Below are 27,343 nucleotides of genomic sequence, written 5' to 3'. Positions count from 1 at the left end.
TCACACTCCCACAGTACAATAATAACTGGAGGATACAGAGAGATAGAGAGACAGCGAGGGAGAGCAAGAGAGAGATACACAGAGAGAGAGAGAGAGAGAGAGAGAGGCAGAGAGGGAGACCACAGAAAGAAGCGGTCCCACAGTCTGAGATTGCTCTGTTATTATGGCGCTCCAGTCTCTTCAAATAGATTTTAAAGGTAAACCGCCTGCCAAACCAGAGGACAAAAAAGCATTCATGCTAGCATGTCCTCTGACAGCTCCTGTTCAAAAAAAAAAAAAAAAAAAAATTCCTGATGCAAGACATAGGGGAGACTGGGGACAGTTGCAACTAGGGACGGTTGCAACAAGCCTTATTTCTCCAATCAGAAACATGCTAGAGTGATGACACTCACACTGCACATGCTCAGTTAGACCCTCTACCCACAAACAAGAGAGTGGCCATATTGATCATCTGGTCCAGCTTTTATCAAGGCAAAACTGTTTTGGAGGTATGAAAGTAGATTTTTTCATGAGCTGTATTTTTGTCATACTGTCCTGGTCTTTCGTATGAATTAATCCAAACCTACCTAGCTTGAATCACTGTTTTGTTGACTATTCAGTGACACCGTTTACATGTGTCAATGTCACTGTGGCTAGTTAGCACATGGTGTTTTGTCATGACTGATACCACAGGGACGGTTGCAACAGTTGCAACTGTCCCTATGCTAATATCAAAACAGACCACACAACAGTATTTTTGAAGATTTTTAGCTCAAAATAGGCACAATTAATATATTTCATTGCTCATGATGAACAGAACAGGCAATCATAATGAGAAACTAATGCTAATGATAAACAAAATAATTCCCCAAATAACTTGTTGAGCAAAAGTTTGTATTCACTGGAGTTTTAAAACAATGTTAATTTTGTTAACTAAAACCGTTAACTGTTTGTTAACATGTTTAATAAATGTTTTTTTGTACTGCAAACTATTCCATTCTTTTTGTCCCAAACTGAAATATTGAGTTTCTATAGCTTCAGTAACATCTACACATTAACTCAGGGTAGGCCTATGTTTTACACAAAACAAAACTTAGTAAATACTTTAATACTGTATACTGTGCTTATTCAGACAAAAATCAGAAGATAATTGGTGAAATTTAATGATTTTTTAATATGTTGCAACCGTCCCTGATCCGTGTTGCAACTGTCCCCAGGTTTGGGGTCAGTTGCAACGTTTGAATTCCTTTATTCAAATAAATATTGTGATTGATATGTTATATGTAGCCATCTTTAAATGGTATGCGTATATAGCAGACAGATGTAGGTTTAATATGTAAAAATTTGGTGTGCCTAGTCCAAATAGTCTCTGAGTAACTGAGGGTAATGTAAAAAGTGTTGCAACTGTCCCCAGTCTCCCCTACTCAGCAGACAAACAGCAGCCCATGTAATCAATATACATTTACACTGTGAACATCTATCGTCTATTTAATGTCATTCAGACTAGCAGTGACTCTGAAACTCCAAATCTGCCAGTGGGGTAAGATCATGTCACTTGTTTCCAAAGAAGAATGTTGACTTCTTCAAGTGAAATTATTGGGCCGATTTTTCTCCCTGCTTGTTTGAACAAAAACACTGTTTTAAGACTCCACACTGGACTGCATGCCTCTTTGAAATGGAGCATTTTGCAGCATTAAACAGCGGTGTAATTTACACCTTTCCACTGAACCCTTTTAGCAACATTCACGTTGAGTTCCACACGACAATCCTCAGACGAGAGAAGCTCCACTCCCTTGCAGAGAATGAAATATCCGACATTTCAAACACCCACACCTACCCTGACAAAATGATTCCTAGCATGAAGATAAAACTCACTGCTTTAATATTACTGACCCATTAGCTACCATTCTGCAAAATTCCACAGAACGTAATCATCCGTGTTCTATTAAATATTGAGCAATGAGCACGGGGCGAGATTTTATTTCCAAAACGGATAAGCCCTCCCTTCAAGGACTTGATTGATTGAGAGGGATCTAGTTAGCACCCGCAGGGCATACCTACTGACAGGAGGGATTTAGCTGCATTTATTCCACTCGCAGCATCGATGTGTGTGTGTGTGTGCACATCGATGTGTTGAACACGTGTATGAACAGCATGAAGTGTGTGTCTATACGTGGCTGCAGGGTTCTTTTCTGTTTAACAGGCATTCTTATCCACAGCAAGTTGTAGAGAGTGAGCATGCAGCAGCTCAGGTTTTTTTTTCCCCCACAAGAACACACTCATGTGTCTGGCTCAAGGTTACGTTCATATAACATGTAGCTGCCGTGGGGATTAAACCTACGACTTTGCTCAGCTTTAACAGAAGGAAACATTTTCCTCCACACTTTAATTTGTAGACCTGGGAGTCCCCATACCAGCAAAACACCATTTAAGCAGACTGTCGACAAACCTTTCTCACTGACGACTGAAAATGCCGCTTACTGTGTTTGACGAATTGTGGCACACTTTGGGAAATTGCACAAAATTGCAAAAGTTGTTATTTTTGTGTGTGGCGGTGTAGCCTTGTTGGCCACACACCTCCCTCTCACTGAGTGCACATTGTCCTTTCTATCACCTCGCTGCGTCGCCTCCCCAAAAGAGCAATAAAGGGAACGAAAATGACAGTGCCTCACTGGGCGATGTTTGAATATGAACGGGATGCGAATGGAAAACTTCTCAGCACACTGCTCTCTTTCATCTTTTCATTTTCACTTTTACAGAATATCTGGAGATGGAGTGATTTTCTGAGTGGATGTCATTTGATTTTTTTTTTCTTTCTTTTTTTAATGGGATGTAACATCACTGATGAGTCTGCAGCCTCTGAAATAACATCAAGAACTAGGCCCAAAATAAGTGCGCTCTCGTAAAAGAAGAGGGCAAATAGCAAAACTGATTACACAAGTAATCACACGGGGCTGTCCAGACATGCCATTAACATCCGTTCTGGGCGATCTGACCACAAGTGGATAGCACTAAATACAAGTCTGAGGGCACTCAAAACCTTTGGACGATGCATTGAAATCCAATAAACTCAAGCCACTCTCGGAGGTGGCCTGGGACGCCTTTTTCCACATGTTAGTGTACCAGCAGCAGCGAGAGACCACTTAGTCAACTGCACCGCTCCGTTTTGAGAAAATGCTAAATCAGGAAAAGTCCATGCAACTAAAGTAAGAACGTGTGAAACGAAGAACGTGTATTGTATTTGCAGATAGAACAGGGACGCGGCATCCGAACACAAGCGGTCTACCCGAGACACATTTTTAAAGCCAGGTGTGAACTACAATCCATCTGGACAGGGCCACTGGCTGAGGAAGAATGTAACAAGGGGCAAGGAAGAAGCTGTGGCCATGTTTACGCCATGCTCCAACCAGCCGTCTGATTGCCCTGTTAGCTGCTGTATGTGCTAGAGAGGCTTCTGTCGCCACCTTCGCTCCAAACTCCCTGCTTTGTCTATAAAACCCCAGCAGGGCAAAGGCAGCAGAAGGCCACCGCCACCTCTGGGGAGGGAGATAACCTGCACCTTATGAGCCGTAATGATTATCACCCCTTTATGGGCAGAGAAAGCACTCGCTAAAGACAGGTGCTTATCCTTTACAAGCACATTACAAACATCCCGTGGCAACGGGTTCACTGATCATTGCTTAACACAGATAGGGCTGAGGACGAGTCGCCTGCATTAGAGGCCTGAGTTATAGCGGATGGCGTGGCGTTTGACAAGGCCCTAGCCGCTGAGCGATACTGAACCCACCCAGCAGCATGAAGGCTCGTACAACTTGCATGTGGAGTTTAACAGGCTGTCACAGGGAGATAATGGGGCAATAAGAGGCAGGGGTTGGTTATGTGTGTGTGTGTGTGTGTGTGTGTGTGTGTGTGTGTGTGGTGGTGGTGGAGGTGTGGCCGTGGAGGGGGTTGTAGAACTGCACCCGTACATGTGAAACTGTACCTTCTACATGTATATCTAAAACGGAAAAAAATCTCTCATACTCATATAGAATAATAAAAATACAATAAAACTGAACGATTACAACAACAACAACTACTACTACTACTACTGGTACTTCTGCTAATATTACTGCTACTTCTGGTATTTCTACTACCACCACCACAGCTGATACTATTACTGGTACTGCTATTACTAGTTCTGTTGCTACTACTATTAAGTACTGCTCTTGCTACTGCTTTTCTTTGGCTTTTGACACCATGTAGGGTGTTGATTTTATGATTTTTGATTTTATGTGTGCATGTTTTTTTTTTTTTTTTTTTTTTAATCTTGTGCGGGCAGTGCATTTTAAATTATTTATTTTATTTTATTTTATTTTATTATTTTATCCTATTGTGTACTTACTGTGTTATCTAGTTGTGTTTTATCTTGTTGTGCAGCACTTTGGGAAACCTTGTGTTTGTTAAAATCGTGCTATATGAATAAAGTGGATTGGATTGGAATATTACTACTATTGCTACTGCTACTACTATAACTTGTACTATTACTGGTACTGGTGCAACGTCTACTACTAAAGCTACTGTTACTAATAATATACAGTGTGCTCATGTGAAATCTGAATAAAAATGTGTCACTAGAGTTATTAATATACAATAAATACAGAATCAAACAGAAACGGCATCCTATTCATCCTTTCAAAGGTCAATGACACTGACTGACCAATAGCTGATTTTTTATTAAAGTCCTGTGTCTGCGAACATTTAGCTGCCTGTAAACATTCAGCCTATTCCTTCCCCACATACGCAAATGTCTATTTCCAGATGCTGGCTCATGCATAATTTAAACACACACACACACACACACACACAAACACACACCTCTCGGGTAGACTCCGGGGTCCATGAAGGTTGCCATGCTGAAGTTGGCCAAGACGAAGAGGAACACCAGGCCATTGTAGAGAGGCACAGCAGGAGAGATCGCCTTGGTCAACCAGGGGCACCTGCAGAGAGACGGAGGTGGACAAATAAAGACACACGTCGGGATTTTTTTTTTCAATTTTGATGTGCAATCTGAGGTTTCAGAAATATAAACACTCAGTCACACAAATGCAAATGCCAGCAAACACATGCAGAAAAACACAACAACACCCACACACCAGATTTTCAGCTTGCTAATCCCTTCTAAACGGGAAAAGACAGCCTTTTGAGAAAAAAAAAAAGGATGAGCCCATAAATTCTACGCTGAAAGTATGGGCCTTCAGATTTTGAAACAATCACAGCATTTGCATCTCGGCCAGCCTTTGCGTGGCGACAGTGCACCCCACCCCCCCTCCAAAACACAGCGCTGCCACCCTTCCCCGGCCTCAGATAGGTCCATCGTGAGCGGTGACTCATGAGGTCAGGGCTATACTTGGGCCAGCAACACTGAGCTATATTACAATGTAGCTAACTGAGGCATTTCCTGGAATATGCCTGAGAATTTCAGGAAGCTCAGTCGGGACCAGACAGAGCACAGGACCGACAGACAGACGAGCCCCAGTTCACTCACACGCGAGCGCACCGTTTTTAAAAATAGCCGTTTATTCTTCTCCTGGGCTCGTCTTATTTTGACACAGGTGAATCATTTCAGGTTGCACAACAACAGCAGCGTCACTGGAAATATTATTATTGTAGATAGACCTGATATAGACACAGCAGATATTGACAGGGCAGATGCTGGCTGGACACTAAATACCAATTTATCTCTGCAGCAGAAATTATTACAGAAGTCGCCAGGTGGAACCAACATTTCTGGCGATGGTCCTTTGCATTGTAATTCTGGACAATCGTTGGTTATCCTAAAATATATTCACTGAACAATTGAACCCTTAGGAATTGCTTGCTCTTTGAACATGCTACCAAACATTTTGTTCTTCTCAAAATTGAAACCACTCCTCCAAGTGCTCCTTGTTGTTTCTGGTGTCAAAGAGGATGTTGCTGCTTCCGCCTTTTCCACGGTGTTTGTTCCCAAGAGGTAAAAAGGAGGCCAAAAAGAAGAACGGCTGATAACAGGCCGCGATAAGAGCGTGTTTTCAGACTCGGTAGATTAACCTGAGGTGGAAACTATGCAGCCAGGATGGTGCAGCTGGAATAAAATTGTTCATCGCTTCAGCAAAAAAAAAAAAAAAAACGACTGGCTCCTGTCTTGTGCTTTAAAGCAGTCCAGCAGCGTTCCTGCTGAATCCAGTCAAGCGACACACAATGTGAAATGGAGTGCAGAGGCGGTAGAAGCTGCCAAGCTTCTAGACGATGGTTTTGTTTGTTTACAGTAATAACACTCATGTCTCAAAATTAATGCAGTAATGATTTATTGATGTTAAAATACTACACACAGCAATTGCACATGCTGGTTAGTGGTACATTTCATAGTTACAAGCCCCATTCACATTAGACTGGTTTCTCCAGGGTATGTAGGGTAACTAATCATTACTTGACTTATATGTTAATTTTAATTCCATCTTGAATGAGTGTGTTGGGGATTTTGCCCCCTCCATCCCTGTATAAATTTCAGCTTTAAGTGTTTTTTCAGCACAGGGGATGATTCTAGCCCTTGCAAGAAGCACCTCTGTGTTTCAGTTGATAATCCAGCCAAAACTCACAGTGCACGCTATAGCTCTGATGTGCTGTTAAACCATGCTGGCCGCCGCCATGGAAACCTGTGCTGAATGTCAGAGCAGGTCTGTCAGTGGCTTTATCAAGTGGGAAGCTCCTCATTAGACCCACAACCAATCCAGACGGCTCCGGAGTAAATTCTACTACGGCTATGCATCAAGCCCGACCTTATCCACCACCTCCGAGTCATAAGTCAGCACTGTGAAATATTCAGCTGCAGAGACACCTGAATCACACCCTCGGGGGAGATAACGGCATCCCTATCCAAAGCCAGTCCCACCCCGTTTAATCACCTGGACTAAAATGTCAAGACATTGTGCGCTTCCTGAGGCAGTATCTTTCTTGCTAACTGTTTGTGCGGGTCTCCCAAGAGAAGAAGCACCGTCAGAATGAAGATGTGCTAATGTCGATGGTTGGACAGAGCGCAGAGATCCTGCAGGTCAGGACGCCGGAGAGATTATGAATTAATAAAGAGCATCCCGGTGGAGGGAGGTAAGGGTTTCAAAGAGAGACCTTCGTCTGTGTGTCCGGCCGGCTTGCCTGGAATAATGATTTATGCACGATGCACACACACACACACACAACAGCACAAACACACTCTCACTCACATTCACATACGTACACATCACAGATACACGGCCTTGTGCATTCCCATCCAAACACAACCCACTGCCCAGCTCTGACGTCAAGAAGTCAATTTCCTGGTACCGGCGGCCTGAAATCATTTTCAATCTGTACCTCCTCTTCCCCCGGCCAGTTCTCTTTTGCTTTGTTGAATTATTCAGAGTGGTGGCTGTAGAGAGCGAGTGGGAGCACTAACAGGCCCGAGGTAGCCACCAAGAGAACCAGTCTGCACTGGTCGCCAGCTGACGACACCCGGCGACAAGGCCTGTTTTGGCTCCAAACCGCAAATCTTAATTACTGCGCACATCACCCGTCCTAAATATCACTGCAACATATCATTGGCAAGGTTCGGGTCAATATAAGTTCAATTCTCTCATGGCAAAATGCCCACGGAAACTGTAATTCACTTTATGATGGCATTCCTCTCTGATTAACACATTGTGATACACTGCAAACAGATTATAAACCCATTAGAACCGGCAGACTTTTCTTAATATTATTAGGCAATCACCAGGAAAATAGATTCTATGTAATATAATGTCACCAAACATACAGTTGCCCCTTAAATTATTCAAACACACTGTGTTAATTACATCATACTCACTGTGATGATTATCATGCACCATTAGTGTGATTATAATTAGCTTTTGATGCCTGCCTTATGATATCTTTTGAGAATCATTTCAAGTAAATGTCACCTCTATCAGTATGGAGACAGGATAAAAATAACAGTGTACATAAGAGACTGGATTTTTTTTTTTTTTTTTTTTTTGTCAGAAAGGAAAATCCGCTTTCTCACTTGACTGACAGTCAAGTGGCATCAGGTATGATGATAGGATAAACTGTGAATTCGAGTCAAAGCTTACCGTAGACTAAAAAATATACTCATATAAAAAGGATTTCCAGGGTAATTATGAGTTTATTCTTCTTGTCTGGTCCTTTTTTCAGCAACCTACTCTTCTACCATTACAATAAGCACACAACCTGCTACAAATTCATGTCACACAAACATATCACACTTAAAATGCTGGATAAACTACATCACACCAATTAAAGACTGGGTAAATGAGTTTTGATGTCACCTCATCTCTGAATAAGGCTTCATTTAAGTGCAGAAATGTACCACTGTGCTGCATCGGTGAAAAAAATTTAAAGTGATTTTTTTTTTCCTCCTTGGGAAGATGTTTACTGTCACAAAATAACATCCTCAGAGTTAATTTGAGTGGAATCACCACATAAGCGGTGAGGGACCGAGCGGAGCAGCGCGGCGCTGTATCGCCTCAGCTCCAGCAACGAGAAGACAAGGTACAAAAGCTGAGGAAATTGATCAAGGAAAAGCAATAGAGTGCGGTTCCACCGTCTTACAAAATCCCAATTTCACCGCCTGTCAAAGAGTGGTGTTTTGCCCGCAGAGTGCGATAAGAATGACAGTGGAGCCAGGGAGAAGACGGCGAAAAATGCAGTTGTGCGGCTGACAGCAACCATTTTGGGAGTCTGGGAGCAGACGGCGTGGGAGGAAAATGTGACTGAGAGAAAGCCTGATTAAGGCCGCAGACATTGGTTAATTGTGTGGGAGCAACAAACAACCGCAGAGCACTTATCAACACTGTTTACTAGCCACTTTTACTGCTTGTGTAACCATGATACCTCAGCTGGGGCCTCAGACTTGTCAAAAAGTTTGGACCGAGTTTATCAAACTGAAAGGTCTTTCCCTGCCAAAAGTGCAGTAATGTAATGAGTCTGACTCTTTCTTGGCTTCGAGTCCTCGGACTGGCCGAAGTGGAAAAAAGGGCCTGGATTCTCCGTGGTAATTAAAATGCCTGCAAAAAGGGGCTGACGAGGTAATGGAGGAGCCATCCCCCAGCCGATCGGCATTCAAAACACAAGCTCACAGGTCCCTGTGAGCCCCACGCCAGAGGAACATAGATAACGCTCATGAATGGATTGGATGGCGGGAATAAAAGAAAGCAAAAATCATCAACATTAATCATCTTGCTCAGACGAGGTGGTACGAAATGGTGAGATTACGCCGGAATGAAACACAGCCAGCTCCTCGGGCTGGCAGAGGCACACACATTCTCATTACTAACCTTAGTCATAGCGATCAATACGAGGCAGGCTGCATGCAAAGGGCACATCTTCCACACAGCCGCTCTCACTTCATCCTCATACGGGATATCTCCCTCTTAAATCTGCTCAGTAAGCTTGGAACTGACTTCTGACTCTCTCTCTCTCTCTCTGCTTCGTTTGCACAATTCTTGGTTTCTGAAGGTGCTTTATTCAAACGTGACACATGCCATTTAATGGCTGCTTTTATTCCAAGTCCCTCACAGTACCCTGAGTACACCTCCAGTCGTGGTAATTAGCAGCCTATTCAAAAAGTTACAGAGTATGAATGTAAATCAAATACATTGGAAATTTTAGTTTAATCCTCAAGAAACTCGCTGCAGGTTATAGCAAGCATCTTACAGTGATTGCACACCAGACGCTATGGTGGGAGGCGAACAGTCTGCCTCCATTTATTGCCTGTGAGGTGAAGAACTGTGTGCATACAACATTATGAAAAAAAGCTGAAAAAGGTTAATATAATGAAAATGAAAACAATGGTCACAGACGATCACATAATGTGAGCCTGAAATAGTTTAGCTGCAAACAAAGCTTAACAAGTTGCTGGTGTGGAGGGAAACTGGACAATGCACAAAACAAAAATTGCTTAAGTGCATTAAGTAACAAGTACTTCATAGCAAAAGTGGACAGAAAAACAGGATTAGGAAGACAGCGACTAAATCGCCTGGATGCTGCCAGAGGAAGTGTGGCAGTTAAGTTAGAAACACATTTAATCTTTGTTGTCATGTTTCCATATATTTTTTATGTCTATTTCTTGCTGTGAAATGCTTGTTACTTATTGCCCTAGAAGATTTTTTGTGTGTGCATTATATGCCTACTTATATGACTCACTAGAGTAAAGCATAACTTCCATGACATTTTCCATACACATTGGACAAAAAAATGAAATAAATAAAATAAACGAAGAAAACACGAAAATGCAATACTGGTCTTCATGAATGATTTGTGCGCAGAGAATTTAATCGGATGCTTGTATGGAGAATTCACCCGATACAAGTGCCACAAGTGCCAACTGCTGCCGGAGCACGATGACGCAAAGTGGTCATGCTCTGTGCACATGCAGGCCCGCTGCCATTCCCTCTCATATCTTTCAGCAGCAGGCGTCAACTGTGTAGAATGAAGTGTCCATGATGTTCTCTTCTTGTGACGGGGACACACTACACCGCTGAACGGACAGGACAACACATTGATTTTTTTTTTTTTTTTCATTTTGCATCTCACGCTTGATGATCACTTGGAGCACACACTCGATGACAAGGTAAAGAAATTCTTATGCAGTGTCACCTACAAATCTATAGGAAACACAAACTCTAACCAGATTTGTGTGGATTTTAATAGTAAAAATCTGTTTTTTTTAATAATTGTCCCACCTTCATACTAGCTACAATGTGACAAACTGGCACGGACAATCTTGAAAATCAGTCATGAAGCCAAACTGTGGCTGTAATCTGCCTAAATCATGGAGCGTCCCCAGGCTGAACGTGCTCGCCCTGTTTTTCTCTATCTTTCCCCCGCCGAGGCCTCACCTTGCCTGCAGAGAAGAACAATGCTACCACTGATATCTACCCTGCGACGCAGTGAGATCATAATACGGTACATGCTCACACACAGGGACACACACACACAAACACACACACACACACATGCTCAGCCTCTTCCAGTGTCAGCTCAGGGACTGAATGACAGAGTCTTAGCCTTTGGTATCTGATAGTCTGCTTAGTCAGTGCGACGGCTGAGGTGTTTGTGGTGGGTGTCATTCTTGGGTATTAAGATTAGAGGAAACACCCTTGCTGTCTGGTAACGATAACCCCGCTGCTTTACCACAAATCCCGCCTCAAAACCCCAGCTGATTGCCAGCCACCTCGAGAATGATCTCGGATAGGTTTGGATCTGTTGATTAAACAAAATCTGGGAGGAACACTTCAAAAAAACACGGCTAATCCCTTTGCTGTGGAAAACCTACAGAGAGGGGGAAAAAGGTGCTGCGGTCTTGTAAAGTAATTGGAGGTTTGATGAAAAAGTTAAACAAAGCCTTTGAAGGATTGGTAGGATTGCTTTGCTGTCACGGCTGAAGGTTCTGAATGCGGCTATGACAATCAATCACATCTACCATGAAAAGCCATCCGCATGCGCTCTCCACACACTGCATATCCCTGAGCTATTTGACTACTCAAATTTTGCCGGTCCTCCATTTGCCTGCTTTTTGGATCGCGGCAGAAAAAAAAAGCAGCTCTGCCTTTGAAGTTGCTGTTATCTGTTCTTTTAGTGGCTCTGGGAGGAGGGATTGTGTGAGGAGGGCAGAGTCTGAACAGCCATCAAAGAGAAAACTGAGTCAATCTGGAGAGCGTGTAGCTTTCATGCTCTCATCTGAAACTGAAAACAGTGACAGGTAGCACTTTCTCTGACCAAACATGAGGGATGTAGTCACTGCATGCCAATCCGTGTGAATGAAGATAGATGGACCGGATGGATGGATATATAAGTGAGTGTGTGTGTGTGTGTGTGTGTGTGTGTGTGTGTGTGAGAGAGAGATCAATCAGGTGTCAAATGCAATAATGCAGTGATGACCTTGTCAGTCAACTAAGCTCAAACCTGTGAACTTTTTAAATGCAGACCCTAATGCGACTTTTTGATCAGATTCCACACCAGCATGCATGCATTAATGTTGATTATTCTAATTTGGGACTGCAATGAGATTACAAGTTTAGGTGCCTTTATGGTCTAAATGCTCTTTCACTCTTTCTGTGCTTTTTGCCTTGACCGAAACCGCTTTCTGACATCATAATGTACAAAGAAGTTGTAGATAATTAACATCAATATACATTGTGTTTAGCATGCACCACACCTGTAACACTAGAAGATGCTGCCGGTCCATTGGGAGCACTTAGGGCAATGTAATAAGCCTGTGGAGGGAATGTCATCCCATTGATTAGTTCATTAAAGCTGAACCCGGTGGGACACAGATGGGAGGCCTGCTCTGCTGCAAACTGCCTGCTGATGCACACTGATCCTAAATACCCTGAACAAGTAAGGCCGTGCAACCCCACCCACCGGCCTGCCCACCTAGAGGGCAGATCATGGCAGAATAAACTAGATTTGTAACCACTGTAAGGTGTGATCCAGACTCTATATCACGGTTGGACTCTTTTCAACTTCCAACAAGGAGAATTCTGAGAATCACCGGCGTTATCCTCCCTCCACACTTCTCACACAGACTCCAGCTAAACATCACTCCAGAGAGGTTTGGTGGGTTATTTGCCGGATTCCTCCCCGCTCTTCAAACTCTTGACAAGTTCCAACGTCTCATCTGTTTCGTTTACTCCGCACCGGAGCCGCGGACGGCATCATCACTCACCGCTACCCCACCGGGACCTGCCAATCTCCACGGTATATACACATCTCTGAAGCTCTGCACTCGCTTACACACACACACACACACACACACACATCACTTAGTATTCCGCACACAAACACACGCACACCAGCAGGCCTGTTGTCAATGGAAACAGCGGTTATGTTTGCTGGAAGAGTGGTGGAGAGCAGCTGGCAGCAGGTCAGACGAGAAGCAGAGCTGCACAGATTGATGGGGTATCATGAAGCCGAGTTCCTCCAGGCCCGAGTTATTTATTAGGGATGGGCAATTTCTTTTCTTTTTTTTTTCCCCCACCATCTGCATAGTTACATGAATTTCAGAGTTGAAGAAAACAGTCAATATGCACAGTCTAAGCCACATATGCACTCTTAATTAGGTAATGGCTAATATGGAAAATCTCAATCAAAATCTCACCAGTGAAGAGTTTTCATGGTGATGGAGCACACCCTCTGGCTGCCATATTGGAAGGCCAACAGTGGCTCATGTAAATGTGATTGGAATTCTAATTGCATTTCCAAATGCACAACTTTGGTGTCAGCAGCACTTAACACACATTTAACATCTGCTGTTTCTGACTGGGAACCGATCATTACCAAGCACCTGAATGACTTTCACGTGTTACGCTGGTGTCTGCGACGGAAACTGAAAAACCAAAGAATAGTGAATGAGCTGAACAATATCAAAAAGGAGATTTTTTTTTTTTTTTTTTTTTTTAGCATGTTTGTTGCTTACTATGGCCCAATGCAGTACCTGGCATTTTTTGGTCTGATAAAAAAAAAAAAAAAAAAAAAAAAAGGTTGATGGTGCACAACACGAAATGGCATGTTTTTGTCATAGCCAGGAACTTGCTTTGATATCATACACAGGGTTCATAAATCATACCCAAGCTCCAAAGTGGGAGTTATCACTGGGAGGGGTGTTGGAAAGCATTTTTACTAATGGGACCCTGGGACTTCTCCAAGTTCCCAGGACGTCTCGAACGCAACATAAGGTTATAGGCCTTTGCAGCCAATTTGACATGAAATAGAGGTGTTATCACAGGTAACCACATTCATTAGGGTTCAACAGACCAAGATGGACCAAAACCACCCTAATTAATGTAATTGGTAACACCTGTGTTCACCCTGCTATTTCAAGTCAAAATGCAGCTATGAAAAGGCTCTACAAAGCCATTCACACAGAGCCAATTCTCCATGATGATGTTGGACATTGCAGAGCCTGGTCAGATTTTAAAATCTTGCTGCTCTAGTTGAACTTTTTTGCCCCAAACTGGAGACCTCTGCAAGCTTGGAGGTGGCAGGACAGCAACAGTATATTGATGGCAAATACACCTCTTGAAATGGTTTTTGTTCCCCTGCCACCTTTTGTCTGGATGGGATTCAGCGCTTGATTCGTTATGTTGTGCCCTATTTAGTGCATTAGTCCTCAAAAATTGGTGACAAAAATCGCTGTGGAGCTTTCAAGGCAGGGGTTTCCATTCATGCCAGCCTTTCAGGGCCTCAACAATGGTTATTTCACATCAATGAACTGTGTCATACGCATTAGTCAGTTTGTACCTTGACTAGATTACACCACCCACATCTCCAATCAAAATCATAACCCATAATTCTTTTCAAAAAGGACCTTATGATACAATATTGCAGAAAGGACTAACAGATGATAATTACTGTGCACCATCCATTCTACAGAAGATAATATCCAAATGTCAGAAGTTAGTTTCAATGTACTTTTCTTTGCAAAATGGAGTATTCAATTATTCATGCCCATCCCTTTTAAAGATGTTTGTTTACTATGCATGAACAGACTTAATTAATACATTAATGTTACCAAATTACTTAAAATTGGGAAACACAGAGTGTGTGATCCCACTTTGCCTATGTTTACTGATGAGGAGACAGCCTCGGGGAACAGCTGACTTTGCTCTGAGTAAGACGACAGAATAGAGGAGGAACCTGTGCAGCTGCATGATACACTGTATTACATCTGCATTTTAACTGAGGGGTAAATCCAATTTAGTTTTCCATAATTGCATAAGAGGTCCATTTGAAATGAAATAAAATGCTTTGCCCTCCTGTTGGCCTTCTCATATTTACATATTCACAACCCCCCTTTTTTATCATCGGTGAAGACGGGAAAAGTGGAAGGCAGTGTCCTACAAAAACATTTCAATTTCCCTCAGCCTCAAAATGCAGCTTTGTAATGTCATCCTAACCAGCTTACCACACTGACTCACGTCCCAACTATATGCAAACCAGGGCTCACTCAACTGGTACCACTGCAATTATACATACACACAACATGTAACTTCAGCTCATGAAGTTCATTCAACACTATAATAAAAAAAAAAATGTGTGCTTATCGACATTCCTGAGAGGCTGATTTTTTTTTTTTTCAAGGTCTCAAGGTTTTAACCTGACAGTGACATCCACCTACACAGAATGATAACTACATGCCACAAAATTTAAACCAATCCCATTTTAGGAGCAAAGGCGTTTAGATAACCACAGCTTCATTAATATTCAGTGGCTGAGCCGGTATTTTCATGTATTTAATTCTCATTTTGCATGAGTGGGTGGCACATTTTTCGACTGGTGGACATCTCACTTGTTAATGGAACTAATTTTTCCTTAGGGTGAGGAGAGCATTGTGTGTGTGTGTGTGTGTGTGTGTTTGGAATGTGTACATAAACTACATGGCAAAGAGGAGTTGACTTATAGGGATCTTACTTAGTATGTGAGCAAACATATACACACTTTCTCCAATCATCCCTTCCCAATCAATCACACACTCTCATTAAAATGCACCAATCAACCTTGAAAAAAAAAAAAAAAGAAAGAAACACAATGCTACAGTGACTGCTCCCATGATGCAACGTCACACATATATATATAAAAAAATGCCACTCAATTTTCCAGATTAAAACCACTTTGCACTGACATGCTTCTATAAAACCAGAACAATACACACACAAACACTTTTGTGTCAGGCTGCGGGCTGGTGTGTAGCGTAATCTCTCTAAGAGGAAATGACATATGGGGGCATTTGGTACGACCGCCCGGCTCTCTCCGGCTACCCGTGGGAAATTGAAAACCAGTGCAGTGCTAAGGCTCAATTGGAATAAGTGAGGGCTTATGGGGCCAAAGATATTGGGGCTTATCCACACAAGTAAATATATGTGAGTCTTTAGATCACAGTAGCAAGGTCAATCAGCTCTGCCGATGCAACTGTTGCCTCTGTGTGTGTGTAATCACTGCATTTCCCAATGAGAAATATGAGTCTATATGGAAGCCTATGTGGATACAGGCTTCTTGGGGGGATAAGTGGGTGGATTCAGCTGATGTAGATGCCCCATGTTTTAGACAGCCTTTAGGGCCTCTCCTCCTCAGTTGCCAGGCTGATATGCAGGGAGCGCGAGCAATGCCTGCACAAGTTGGCTTAGCCCATGTTACATTCCCAGCCGCGCTTTACTCTAAGCCCTGGGTACAGTTGCCGCGGCCTGCATGTGTGGCCTCTGTCGGATCTGCTGGAGTTATGTCTCAGAGAAACAACGGGCAGATTCACATGAGTTTGTTTTAACAGCTTGCTTTCAGCTAGTCGGCACTTAACGTTGAGGCCTCAGTGGAACAAAAAGCCGAGACAGACGGACCAAAGAGACATGGTGAGATGTATTCAGCCTATAGATCCACTTTTTTTCTTGCAAAATTTTCTAGCTTTTACATCTCTGTCATGCATGAGCATCTGAGAAACACAGGAATATGTGTTATTTCTATTGTCTGTGTGCACAATTTCACTTTATTGGGGCAAATGAAAAAAAATTGGTAACACTTTACAATGAGAGTACAACAATTAACGTTAGTTAATGCCATAATAAACATTAAGTAACAGGTAATAAACATTAAGTAACAGTTAACTAACCGTTAACTAATGTGTCTAAGAATCATGTACTAATGCGGTTCATGCTAGTGTATTAATTTATATGTTATTTATGGGATATTGTAGATATTATTAACATTAGTAAATGCCACGATAATCAGTAACTAACAGTTAATTAACCATTACGACATTAACTAACATTAACTAACCTTAATTGTTGTACTCTTATTGTAAAATGTTAAAGTGTTACCAAAAAATTAAATGTAAACAGTAATGTCACATTGCAAAATATGCTGCTAATCCATTTGACATCAAAATCCAAAACTGAGTTTGCAATTTTGAGGAGAAAATTTTTTTTCAAAGAGTAAGAAATATTTGGTTATTTGGTCGTTTTCTCATTCCCAATGTCTGTTTCAAGCCCCTGGCTCTTAATTACCACCTCTAGCTGGCCAGGGCTAGTTCAGTTCAGTGCAGAGCAAGTCGAGTTGAAAATCTAGTTTCACTTTCAGCCAAAATAGAAGACCGCGGTGCCAGATCCCTGCTACTAGCACCCAGACGGTGAGGACTCAGCAGTTCTGGGAAGAGGGGAGGAGGAGGAGGAGGAGATAAGAGGAACTGGGCTGAAACCTGAGGAGGAACTCCAGAAATACAGCAGATGGGAGAGAGATACAGAGATACAGAGAGAGAGAGAGAGAGAGAGAGAGAGTAAAAGAGATGGACAGAGAGCCCAAATACTATTTTAAACATTTGCTTGCTGTGAGAAACAAGACGAGTTGTGCTATTGGAAGTGACGCCCACCTCTCATCTTCACCTTGGCTTTCACACCGCGGTGCTCCATGACCCTTGACACACTACCCTCGCTGAAGCCCCGCCCACTCCGCCACAATTATAACTGTTATGGCTATTTATCTGCAAGCGCCATCTGCTACCCGTTCCATACAAAACAGTGGGGTCAGTCCAATTCTCTACTCACTTCCTGCAGGAAGCCAAGGTTGAGCTTGGATTGGACACACATGTGCACACACACACACACACACACACACACACACACACATATACATACACACACATATACATACACACACATATACATACACACACACACACACACACACACACACACACACACACACACACACACACACACATATACATACACACACATATACATACACACACACACACACACATGCGTGCACATACACATACAAAAACAAAAGCTTTCCAGTGAACACAGCAATCCTCTGTCTGGAACAGACATCATGTGGAGATGTTACAGAGCTTTAATCAAGGATACTCACACACACTCCAGGTTTTTTTCTTAAACACACAAACAGAGGGACCCATCGATACCAGAATAACACACAGGCAGCAGCATGGAGTTTGAAGAAGCTGCTTTGTGACTGTGGTTTGACTGATATGGGGTTTTGGAGACCAATACTGCTACAATATATTTAGATGCTCAGTACATTTAAATTCCTATGTTTTTAAGGCCATATATTCCAGAACTTCAATATTTAGTGTTTCAGCCTTAGCAACTGCATTTAGATCATCATGGGACATTGCAGCTCTCTCATGCATACCTGTGCAGAATCCAACCAAAATGTAAATTAATCACTCATTCAGTTCAGCTTAATGGCTTTCCATATACAACCAGTACTGATCAATTATCCAATAAATATGGAATCAAATAAATTGCATCATACTTCAAGCTGATGATACCTCATCACGAATTGTAATTCTGAAAAAAGCAGAAATAACAAATCTAACTCTACTTTCGACAAGAAGTCCATATCAGCGAATAATCGAGGCAGGGCATGTGAATAATTACAGCTTCCACCTTCCCTAAATAACTATAAATAATTGAGCTGCCAATGAGCAAGGCACTAAAACCCTGACTGCCCCAGTGGAGCTGGCAAGTGGCCAACAGTACAGAGGTATGGCTCCCAGGTGTATGTGTAACTATTGACTGTTAATGTGAAAAGCTCAGAGAGGAGCTGAAAAACTGCATGCCTGGTCAGTAAACCTGCAGTGGGTAAATGACGGTTGAAAAATACACACGATATGTATACACACACACACACACACACACACACACACACACATTGTGCTATGTTCAGTGCTGAGCTCCTCTGTTGGCAGCATTGGCAGTTGCTGGTGGATCAGCTCCTTGCCATGCCTTCTGGTGCTGGTGATATTTACGGTACAACACACACACACACACACCTTTCCAAAGAAACACACTGATTAAATGGGCAAACGGTGCAATTTCCACAACTCAACCGTGTCCTTTCCTGCTAATCCAGCTCTGGCACTCCATCACATTTCTAACACACTTAACCCACCATGCAAACCCTCACTGTGCAGCACAATGGCAGTTAGTATGTAAACTTCAGCTATTTCTCATGATTTGTTTTACCGCTGACTGTGACTAATCTCGTCATCTACAACAAAAAAAAGAGACGCATTTTCATCCAGCAAATCGTCTTCACGGCGCAAAGATCTCACAGAGTCAGCTTCAAAACGCTGACACAGCCCGCGTGTCATGCTGCAGCAAATTCTGGGGTGTTTTAAATCCACTTCTTGTTGCAGCTGGAGCCTTCTCTCCGCGGAGCCCATCAGCCTAATGAACTGTTCATCAATCAGTTTAATGTACACACACGAGCCCTGGCAGTGGCCTCCACAGCCCCGGCTGGTACAGAGGGTGGCAGAGATGGACGACACAAGACTCTGTCTGTAATAAAACAAAGGGGGGCCAAGCCAATGCATCAGCTACCAAGTGATAGGAAAGTTTCCGGTGTGTTAGGATGGGAAGATGGCACAGTGACACCTGTGGAGGAGCCTGTGATAATGTGCATCTGCCAGGAAACTTGTCGAAGTGTGAGAGAATGTCCATCTCAATGAGCAATATGTTTTTTGATAATGTATTTAAGACATTCAAGATGCTGTAACGCACAATATTGCTCATTTCTGTGCTGTATGTGACTGGGAATTAATCATATTGCCACTAATGTGTGTGATTCTGATGTAACCATTCCTTTTCAAACCATTTATTACAAATTATCATTATTTATTAATTTCTGCTACTGAGACAAACACACATCAGTGCATATGCTGACATAAAAACATTAAGTGTACAACTGCCTTCCTATATGATAAGATGACCAGTTTTTTTAGAAAGAAAATCCAAAGACATTTGTCATCTGCTGACAAATATTAAAACAAGATGTTCCAGAATCTGACAGAAATTATACACCCTCCTAAAAGAAATTTGATGTCAATCCAGCATCACTGATCTGACGTTAAAATATATACTTTTAATCATAATTGTATTTTTTTTATTTAGTATTTATTGAGCTAATTTGGGAGTGATTATTTTGATCATATCTTGATTTTTTTTTTTTTTTTTTTGCCTTATTTTCTACTTGGCTTTTTTCCCCATGTTTTTAAAAGAAATCAAGTGAATTTGTCTGATGTCGATAAAATGAATACTACCGGTACTACGAAGAGTAAGGACTAGAATGGCACAACACACACACACAAACGCACACATGCACAGAATCACATGCTGTGTTGTGTGTATACAAACACACACAACCTTCACGGGGTGGACTGGACTGGAATGTCCTTCTTTCACCTCCAGCATGTACCGTACTCAGTCAAAGCAAATCTCCAGGCTTAACACCTCAGGGTATTTCATTTGGAGGGCTGTGGCCTTCCATTGACCTCCGGCAGATTTGACATCATGGTAAAAAATCATTACTGGACACTCCCACAAGACAATCTGATGGGATATTCAGGGCCAGTCTTGCAATATGAAATCCTTAATCCCACGCAATTGTCCATATGTATCTCATAATGCCGTATTTTCCGATTCATCCCCGCTGACAGATGAGGGAAAAAGATTGAACCCAACACTCACAGATTGAATGCACATAAACAAAATATCTATTGCTCACACGCATAATAACATGTGGCATTGTTCGGCAGGCTGGAGCAGTGGGGCTGTATAATACTGACAAAAAAATTTGGAAGATATTCCAAGTGCAATATGAAAACTGAGAGACAAGGACACAATTTTTTTTTTCAGTGCTTAAAAAAGGTTCCACAAAATCTCTGTGTGCAAGGGGAATACTAATGCTTAAATTTTGCAATTTCAGTTTGAATAAAATCCGAGGATTTTCTCCAACAGCTTCATAAAACCCAGTTTCATTACAGCACAAAAATACCTTGCTTAGGAAGCTGTGTGAAGCATATTTCCCCTGTAACTAAACATTGCAGGCTCATGGGATTTGGATCAAAATCGCACCCCTCCCTCCATCCATTTACTGCAGCATGCAGTCCCATGTGGCAGCGATGTAAATGCAGTGTATCGCTTCGGACTGTGAGGCGAGGTTTCTGTGGTGTGGCGGTGGGCTCCACATGCCTGATGTTTAAATGCTACACATAGCATCTTTAAATTCAGTTAGAAACAAAAGTGGAATCTGAAAACAACATCTTCATGACACAGCGTTCCTTCTCCATTAATAGTTATTAGGAGAGTTGGAAGGGAGTGGAGACCGTCTGGATTTTAAAGGCCTTTTAACCAAAAGTGACAGCAGCCTTGGTGTCAGTGTGCCTGTGGCGCACTGATGTGTGTATTGAAGAGGCTAAACTGAAACATTTGTAGAAGGACAAAATGTCCTTCGTTTCAGGCTCAAACCCGATCTGTCCCCCTCCTTCCCTCCCTTTTTTTTTTCTCCGGTTTTCCCTCTTCATCCATCATGAGCCCCCGAGCTGAGGCAGGTGCTTTCACTAAACCTCCCTGAAGAGCCCCCCGCCACCACCGCCCCTCCCTCCACCTCCTCCTACATCCCTGTTTCCACACCCCCCACCCTCTCACCAATCTCTCAAGCTGAAGGAACTCATCAGTGGCCCCTTCACATCTGCAGGAATCTTAATTGTATATTGTCAAACAGGGATCTTATCCAGCTGGGGAAGTGATCCAGATCAGCTGAACGACTAGAGGGAAGCTATGCACACATGATCACACACACACACACACACACACACACCTACAATAAATGTATAAACATGTTCGCAAGAGGTGCATCGGAATGCACGCATGAACACACATGCAGGCTTCGAAACACACAAGCACACACATTTGCTCACCGGTGTGCATGCATGCACACCCACATACACAGAAGCATATGGATGAGCATGCTTGAACATAGGGAGCGCAGCAGGCTTGTACATGGGGCACACTGGGAGCAGGCACACACAAGCACATAGAGGCTGAGAGAGAGAGAGAGAGAGAGAGAAATGGGAAGCCTCGGAGGAGACTGAGCATGGCGGGTCTTTGATATCTCGCTTCCCTGTTCCTCTCAGACAGCTCTGTTTGGAAAGCAGCAGGGATCAGGATGATATGTGACAATCCGCTGGTCCTTTAACAACCTCCCTCCCAGCACAGGAGACACATAAGCATGATCTGCTGAGTCTACGCTCCGCGGGACGCAATCATGACACGTCAGTACGGGGCTCCACATCCTACATGCCGCTGTGGGAACAAAGGCTCCCATTGATTTAGCGAGCTGCAACAAGACAAGACAATGCCTCCTTTTAGCAATAAAGCCTGGCAGCACTGGGCAGGATCCCACCACTGTTCTCTGGGAACTGGGGTGCAAAGACAGGGATGGAGGGAGGGTGGGCGGGTCAGTAAACTGGGCTGACCCGTCTTCAATGCAGGCTCTGTAACCTCGGCCTAAACCGAGTCACACCACAGAACGACATGACGACACATGTATGACCGGGCATATTCATGGGTCCTGGCTACACTGACAAACCGCTTGTTATAGGATAGATGCAAATATAGAAATCTAGAAATATTGTAGGGCTTTTATCTATAGCGGTACCTATCCCCTCATGGGAATATGTACTGCTCCAATCACCCAAAAAAAAAACCGTCTCCAGGGAGGCTGCATTAATGGAGCATCAGTTGTTTTCCACGGGAGCATTTATAAACCTGCAGAGTCTACCAGCTGAAACATAAGAGGGGTAGATGGCGCCGAGAAAGGGCTTTGGCTAAAAACGTGTGTGTGGCAGTGCTAATAGTGGCACGGACGTGGCATACGACTGCACCAGGACCTATGTCACCAGAGGAGGCTGTATTACGAGGGGGTTTTCCTTCTTTCTTTTTTTTTTTTCTTTTATTAGATGTTACTGAAGTGGTTTATAAGTGAGAGAGCTAAACTGAGATGCATGGTTCAGTTCAGTGGGAATCATAACACAAACAGCCTTGTTTAGCGTAGGTAGTCTCCGCATAGTTTCCAAAGGTCGAGTGAACTTTTGAAATGTCAGGCAAATTAGGTGGTTTCCATCAGCTGAGTTGAGGCACATAAATAGGTTTCCCGAATGTAGAATGCAGCATCATCAGTAAACAAACAGAGCATTTTGCAAGACTTAATTATTATTATGTTCTTTTGTGCCCACTAATGAAGGGAATATGCACCAGCTAGTGGCCACAAAACCATCACCTAAAACATGAGAGTGATCACCAAAACAGTTTCCACCCTCAAATGAATGCAGAAACTTTTTTTGCGCAAATTTGACATTTCCATTCAGCCTTTCACATTTCCCATAAAAATGCCTGGCTGCTATTGTTGATTTTAACTCCTCTGCAGCAATTTGGTCAAAAGATATGAAACATATTGCATTGCACTCTATGAGTCCCAGGAAAAAAATAACAAACACAACTCTATTTTCAGTGTCATCTGGCTCTTGGACTGTTCTCAGACCAAATGGGACCCTTATAACACATGGAGGGGGAAAAAAAGCAGGAGTTATCATGCTGGTGGCCTCATTCCCTTATTAAGGGAATTCCTCTTCATGCCACTGAAAGTCTCGCTTGACACTTGGGTCACACCATCTGCTTCGACTGCACCAGGGAGTTTATAATGGCGACGACAGGGCCTTGAATTGTGAATCTAAATGAAATTGTGCAGCAATATGTAAGGTCTGAAGCACTTAGGGGGAGATCGAGGTCCTTCCCCCCCTGCAGGCACGACTGGCAAGAGGCAGGCGCTGAGCTGGAGCCATATGCAGGGATAAACGCTGATGTCAGTTCACTGCTAATTCAATAAGGAGAGTCCAAGGCTGCTCTGCTAGGCTTTTACAATAACAACATCTACGCATTAAGGGTGTGGGATTTCATTACTGAATTGTTAAGTGATTCCTCGGCACATCTTCTGCTGAGAGGCTGAATGCAGTGTCAGAGAGAAGCAAGCTGGCGACAGGCTGGAATGAAGATGGACGATCTTTATTAAGATAAATGCATTTGGTCTCTTTGCCACATAAACCTCTATTACTCCAGGAATACAGTCTCACAGCAGATGACCAGGATAAATATTTATTTACTACACTATTGTGATGCAGAATAATCTCCATCGAGGCCAACTCTGACTGTATCCCCCCCTTTTCCCCCTCTCTCCTTTATAGCTGTTTCATTAAGGCTTAGATGCGAGCTCCCACTGGTGTGCGTATTGTTTTGGTTGATGCTCTAAATGGTCGTTTAACAGGAAGTTAATGAGAGTAAATAACAATTGCTGGTGTTAGGCTAGAGGACAATCTAGACCATTTACCATGGCTAACACAGCTTTGTGTCTAATGTGTTTGGAGAGACAGAAACTGACTATAAATACACATGCTGACCCAATTATAGGTGGAGTAGACTCATCCGTGATTTAGTGTGTTTTAAGACAGCCAAAAAAAAAAAAAAAAAAAAAATCCTCTAGAGTAGGCTGGGAGGAGCAAGACAACAGTCAGAAAACAATTGAAGGTGAGCCAGTAGGTTTCTGCTGGTATTTAAAGGTACAGTCCACGACTGATTTGATATATTCCCAAAGAGTTTGACTTGTAAATGCTGCTAACTATTATTTTCTTCCACGGCCAGGCCTTGATTTTATTGGCTGATGCATCAACTACAAGTGGGTGTAAATAATAATAAAAAAAAAAAACTCCAACCAATTACAGTATTGATCCTTATTGACAATAATGATCCTTCCCGATGTTATATCACCCTCCAGCATTCTGTTTCAGTGGGTTTCAATAGTTATCATGTCAAAATACAGGTGCGAGCACAAATGGCTTGCTGTCTTGCTGTCACCACTGCTTGTTGGTGTTCTGCGCAAACCAACACCTTGCCTGCTGCTCTAACCAGCCTCATTATCCCGACAACATCCCTTGCCACCAGCGGGCTGCTCAGATCGCCTTATTGTAATGTTTATCCGTCCAGGGCCATTTTTTGAACACACATGCTCTTTTTCTGCAATGTCTGACTTCTCATTCATAAAGATATACACACATTTGCATCAGGGCGCTGACTAGCAGTTCTACCGTTGGCCGGTGAACAGCTCTAAAGGCGCAATTGGGTGTTCAGTGCCTTTTTCCAAGGACAGCTCAAGAGTATTACTCCCTACTTAGACTTTTCCCAATAAGTCCCGGCGTTTGAATCATCAATCTCATGTTCACAAAGCAGATAGCAAGCTCTCACACGCTACCACCTCAAATCAATTGTTGGGGCGCCTCCAACCATCAGAACTCAATTTAACACCCCCGCAGCCATCAGAACCAAGGGCATGATGGGTAAACATGCCCACTAAACCAAAATAGAGCACTGCTTCCTACTAATCCCAGATGAACAGGTGCTTCTATTTAAAGGACCAAATCCTCTCCAATCCACCCATGGAATCCCAACCCTCTCTCTCTCTGTGTCTCTACTGTATATCGCTCTCTTTCTCTCTCTCTCTCTCTCTCTCTCTCTCTCTTTCTGCCTTTCTTGGATCGTGGGTAGTGTTTTGGCAGGGAAACAAAAGAACTGACTCCTGAAGTAGCAGCAGAAATCTGCGTAGGGAAAACCACTTTGGAAACTGCAGCTTTCGCCACCCTTCCCCCTGGGATCAGTGCCGACGCGTTTGACTCTGCATGTTCGCATACAACAGTGATTAGTCTTAGTGCTTTTGGTGATCTCTGGTATAAGTAGACATGCCTGAACCGGCTTTAAAAGTATCCAGCCAAACATGGATATCCAGGGTAAGAATGGTGGACGGGAAAGCCTCAAAACCAGAATATGGCTATACTTCAGAGCTGGCCCTTCTCCTATAGTCGATGGACAGTTCACACACAGATCACTAGAAGTACAAGGAAAATGAACCATGCCACCACCATTCCAAGAACTATTTTGTGAAAGAAATTATTGAATTTTTGCGTCTATCAGCATACAAACATATGTACAATAACATCTGGAAGACATTTTTACCAGGAACCATTTTAAAGCACAATACCAGTCTTTATTTTAAATATGTGCTAATGATTTAGGTTACACGTGTCATTTACATGATTCTGCTGGAATTCTGTCCACACACAGTCTTCTGCAGTTAAATGCTAGGCTTCATTTTCCAACCTCCTGCAGACGCCATTCACCGACATCAGTTTTCATCTGGTATGAAAAACATCTTCCACAGGCTTGAAAAATGCCTGAGCCCAATAATCCATCACAGTATAAAAATGATGCCTTAATTACTTTGTCAAAAAAACCTTTTTTGTTTGATTGTGATGTTACTGTACTCGAGGGGGACCGCAATTAAAGTGTCTGCCCGAAAAATAGCTACAATTTTCCAATTACAGCAAAATTGTGAGTGTGGACTGTATTGAAAAAGTGCCAAAGTTGGGCACTGAAATGTTTACAAATTCAAAATTACAAAAAAAAATGAAGAAACTTTTTTTTTTTTTTTTTTTTTTTAGATGTGACAAGCATTAAAAAAGAGATAATATGAACCCATAGACACTCATTGCCAATAGGCTGTAATTGAGAATTACACTAGTGTTGTCCTTGAAGGCCTGTTTGGACAGATCAGCAGTTGCAATCAACACCACAAGTAAGTATCATGATTACAGGAAGCATCTGAGCAGCAGAGATGATTTAATTTAATATAAATAATGAATTCATTAACGCATTAAACATGAATGAAATCACGGAGAATGTCCTGACTATTGTTATTTAGTGAGATAATTCATTGTGGTACTCAAGATGCAAAGAGTGTTATGCAAATTATGCAAAATATATCCATTAGCAATACTGTTAGAATAAAAGAAAATAAAACAGTACACCCATAACACCAATGATCCGAATTTGAGTCTTAAATTAAGACCAATGGGAAAGTGCTATAGTGGCACATTATCCAGACACTTCCTCTTTTAAAGTAGACCATGTTAATGATCAGCTTGGTGTCTGAAGGCAGTTTGTTCCAGTCTATATATCTGGGACACATAAAGGTGTTGTTTTTCCCCCCAACCAAGTAGCTAAGTACGGAGCGGATATAGTCAGAGTGTGTTTAAACGGGCAGAGAATTTATCAACTCCATCTGCACCGTCGGCACTTCCACTCCTATTGTACGATGTCAAGTCATTAAAAATCAGGGCAGTGGAGAGTGGAGATTTCCTTGATCCCATTCTTGCATGAGGACTGAGGAAATGCATTGGGAGGGTTCACCCAGAGTGCTGAGGCGACATGGCTGATGGTGATGGAGGGGGGGTCGGGGAGTTGGGTGAATGTTTACTTTGGGCACAGCTCTGTTTTCTTTCACCTCAAGGCCTCTTGAAAACCACAGAAGCTGCCAGACAGCACAACACCTCGCGCACAGAGACCGACAGGACAATATGGTCCGAGTCTGGCTTTGACAGCAGCCACAAGAAGCACGG

The 27,343-nt window shown here is 42.7% G+C and overlaps 1 protein-coding gene across 1 annotated transcript in view; it reads right to left on the bottom strand.

Annotated features, from left to right (window-relative positions):
* zdhhc8b (zDHHC palmitoyltransferase 8b) overlaps positions 1–27,343 on the bottom strand; it is a 71,044-nt gene that overhangs the window by 10,963 nt on the left and 32,738 nt on the right. Inside the window, 1 exon segment of the mRNA XM_030059804.1 lies at positions 4,837–4,958. Within this exon segment, the coding sequence (XP_029915664.1) occupies positions 4,837–4,958 (122 nt within the window).

Source organism: Myripristis murdjan, chromosome 9 (genome assembly GCF_902150065.1).
Source record: "Myripristis murdjan chromosome 9, fMyrMur1.1, whole genome shotgun sequence".
In the NCBI taxonomy this organism is placed as follows: domain Eukaryota; kingdom Metazoa; phylum Chordata; class Actinopteri; order Holocentriformes; family Holocentridae; genus Myripristis; species Myripristis murdjan.
This window is presented reverse-complemented; position numbering and strand designations above follow the sequence as displayed.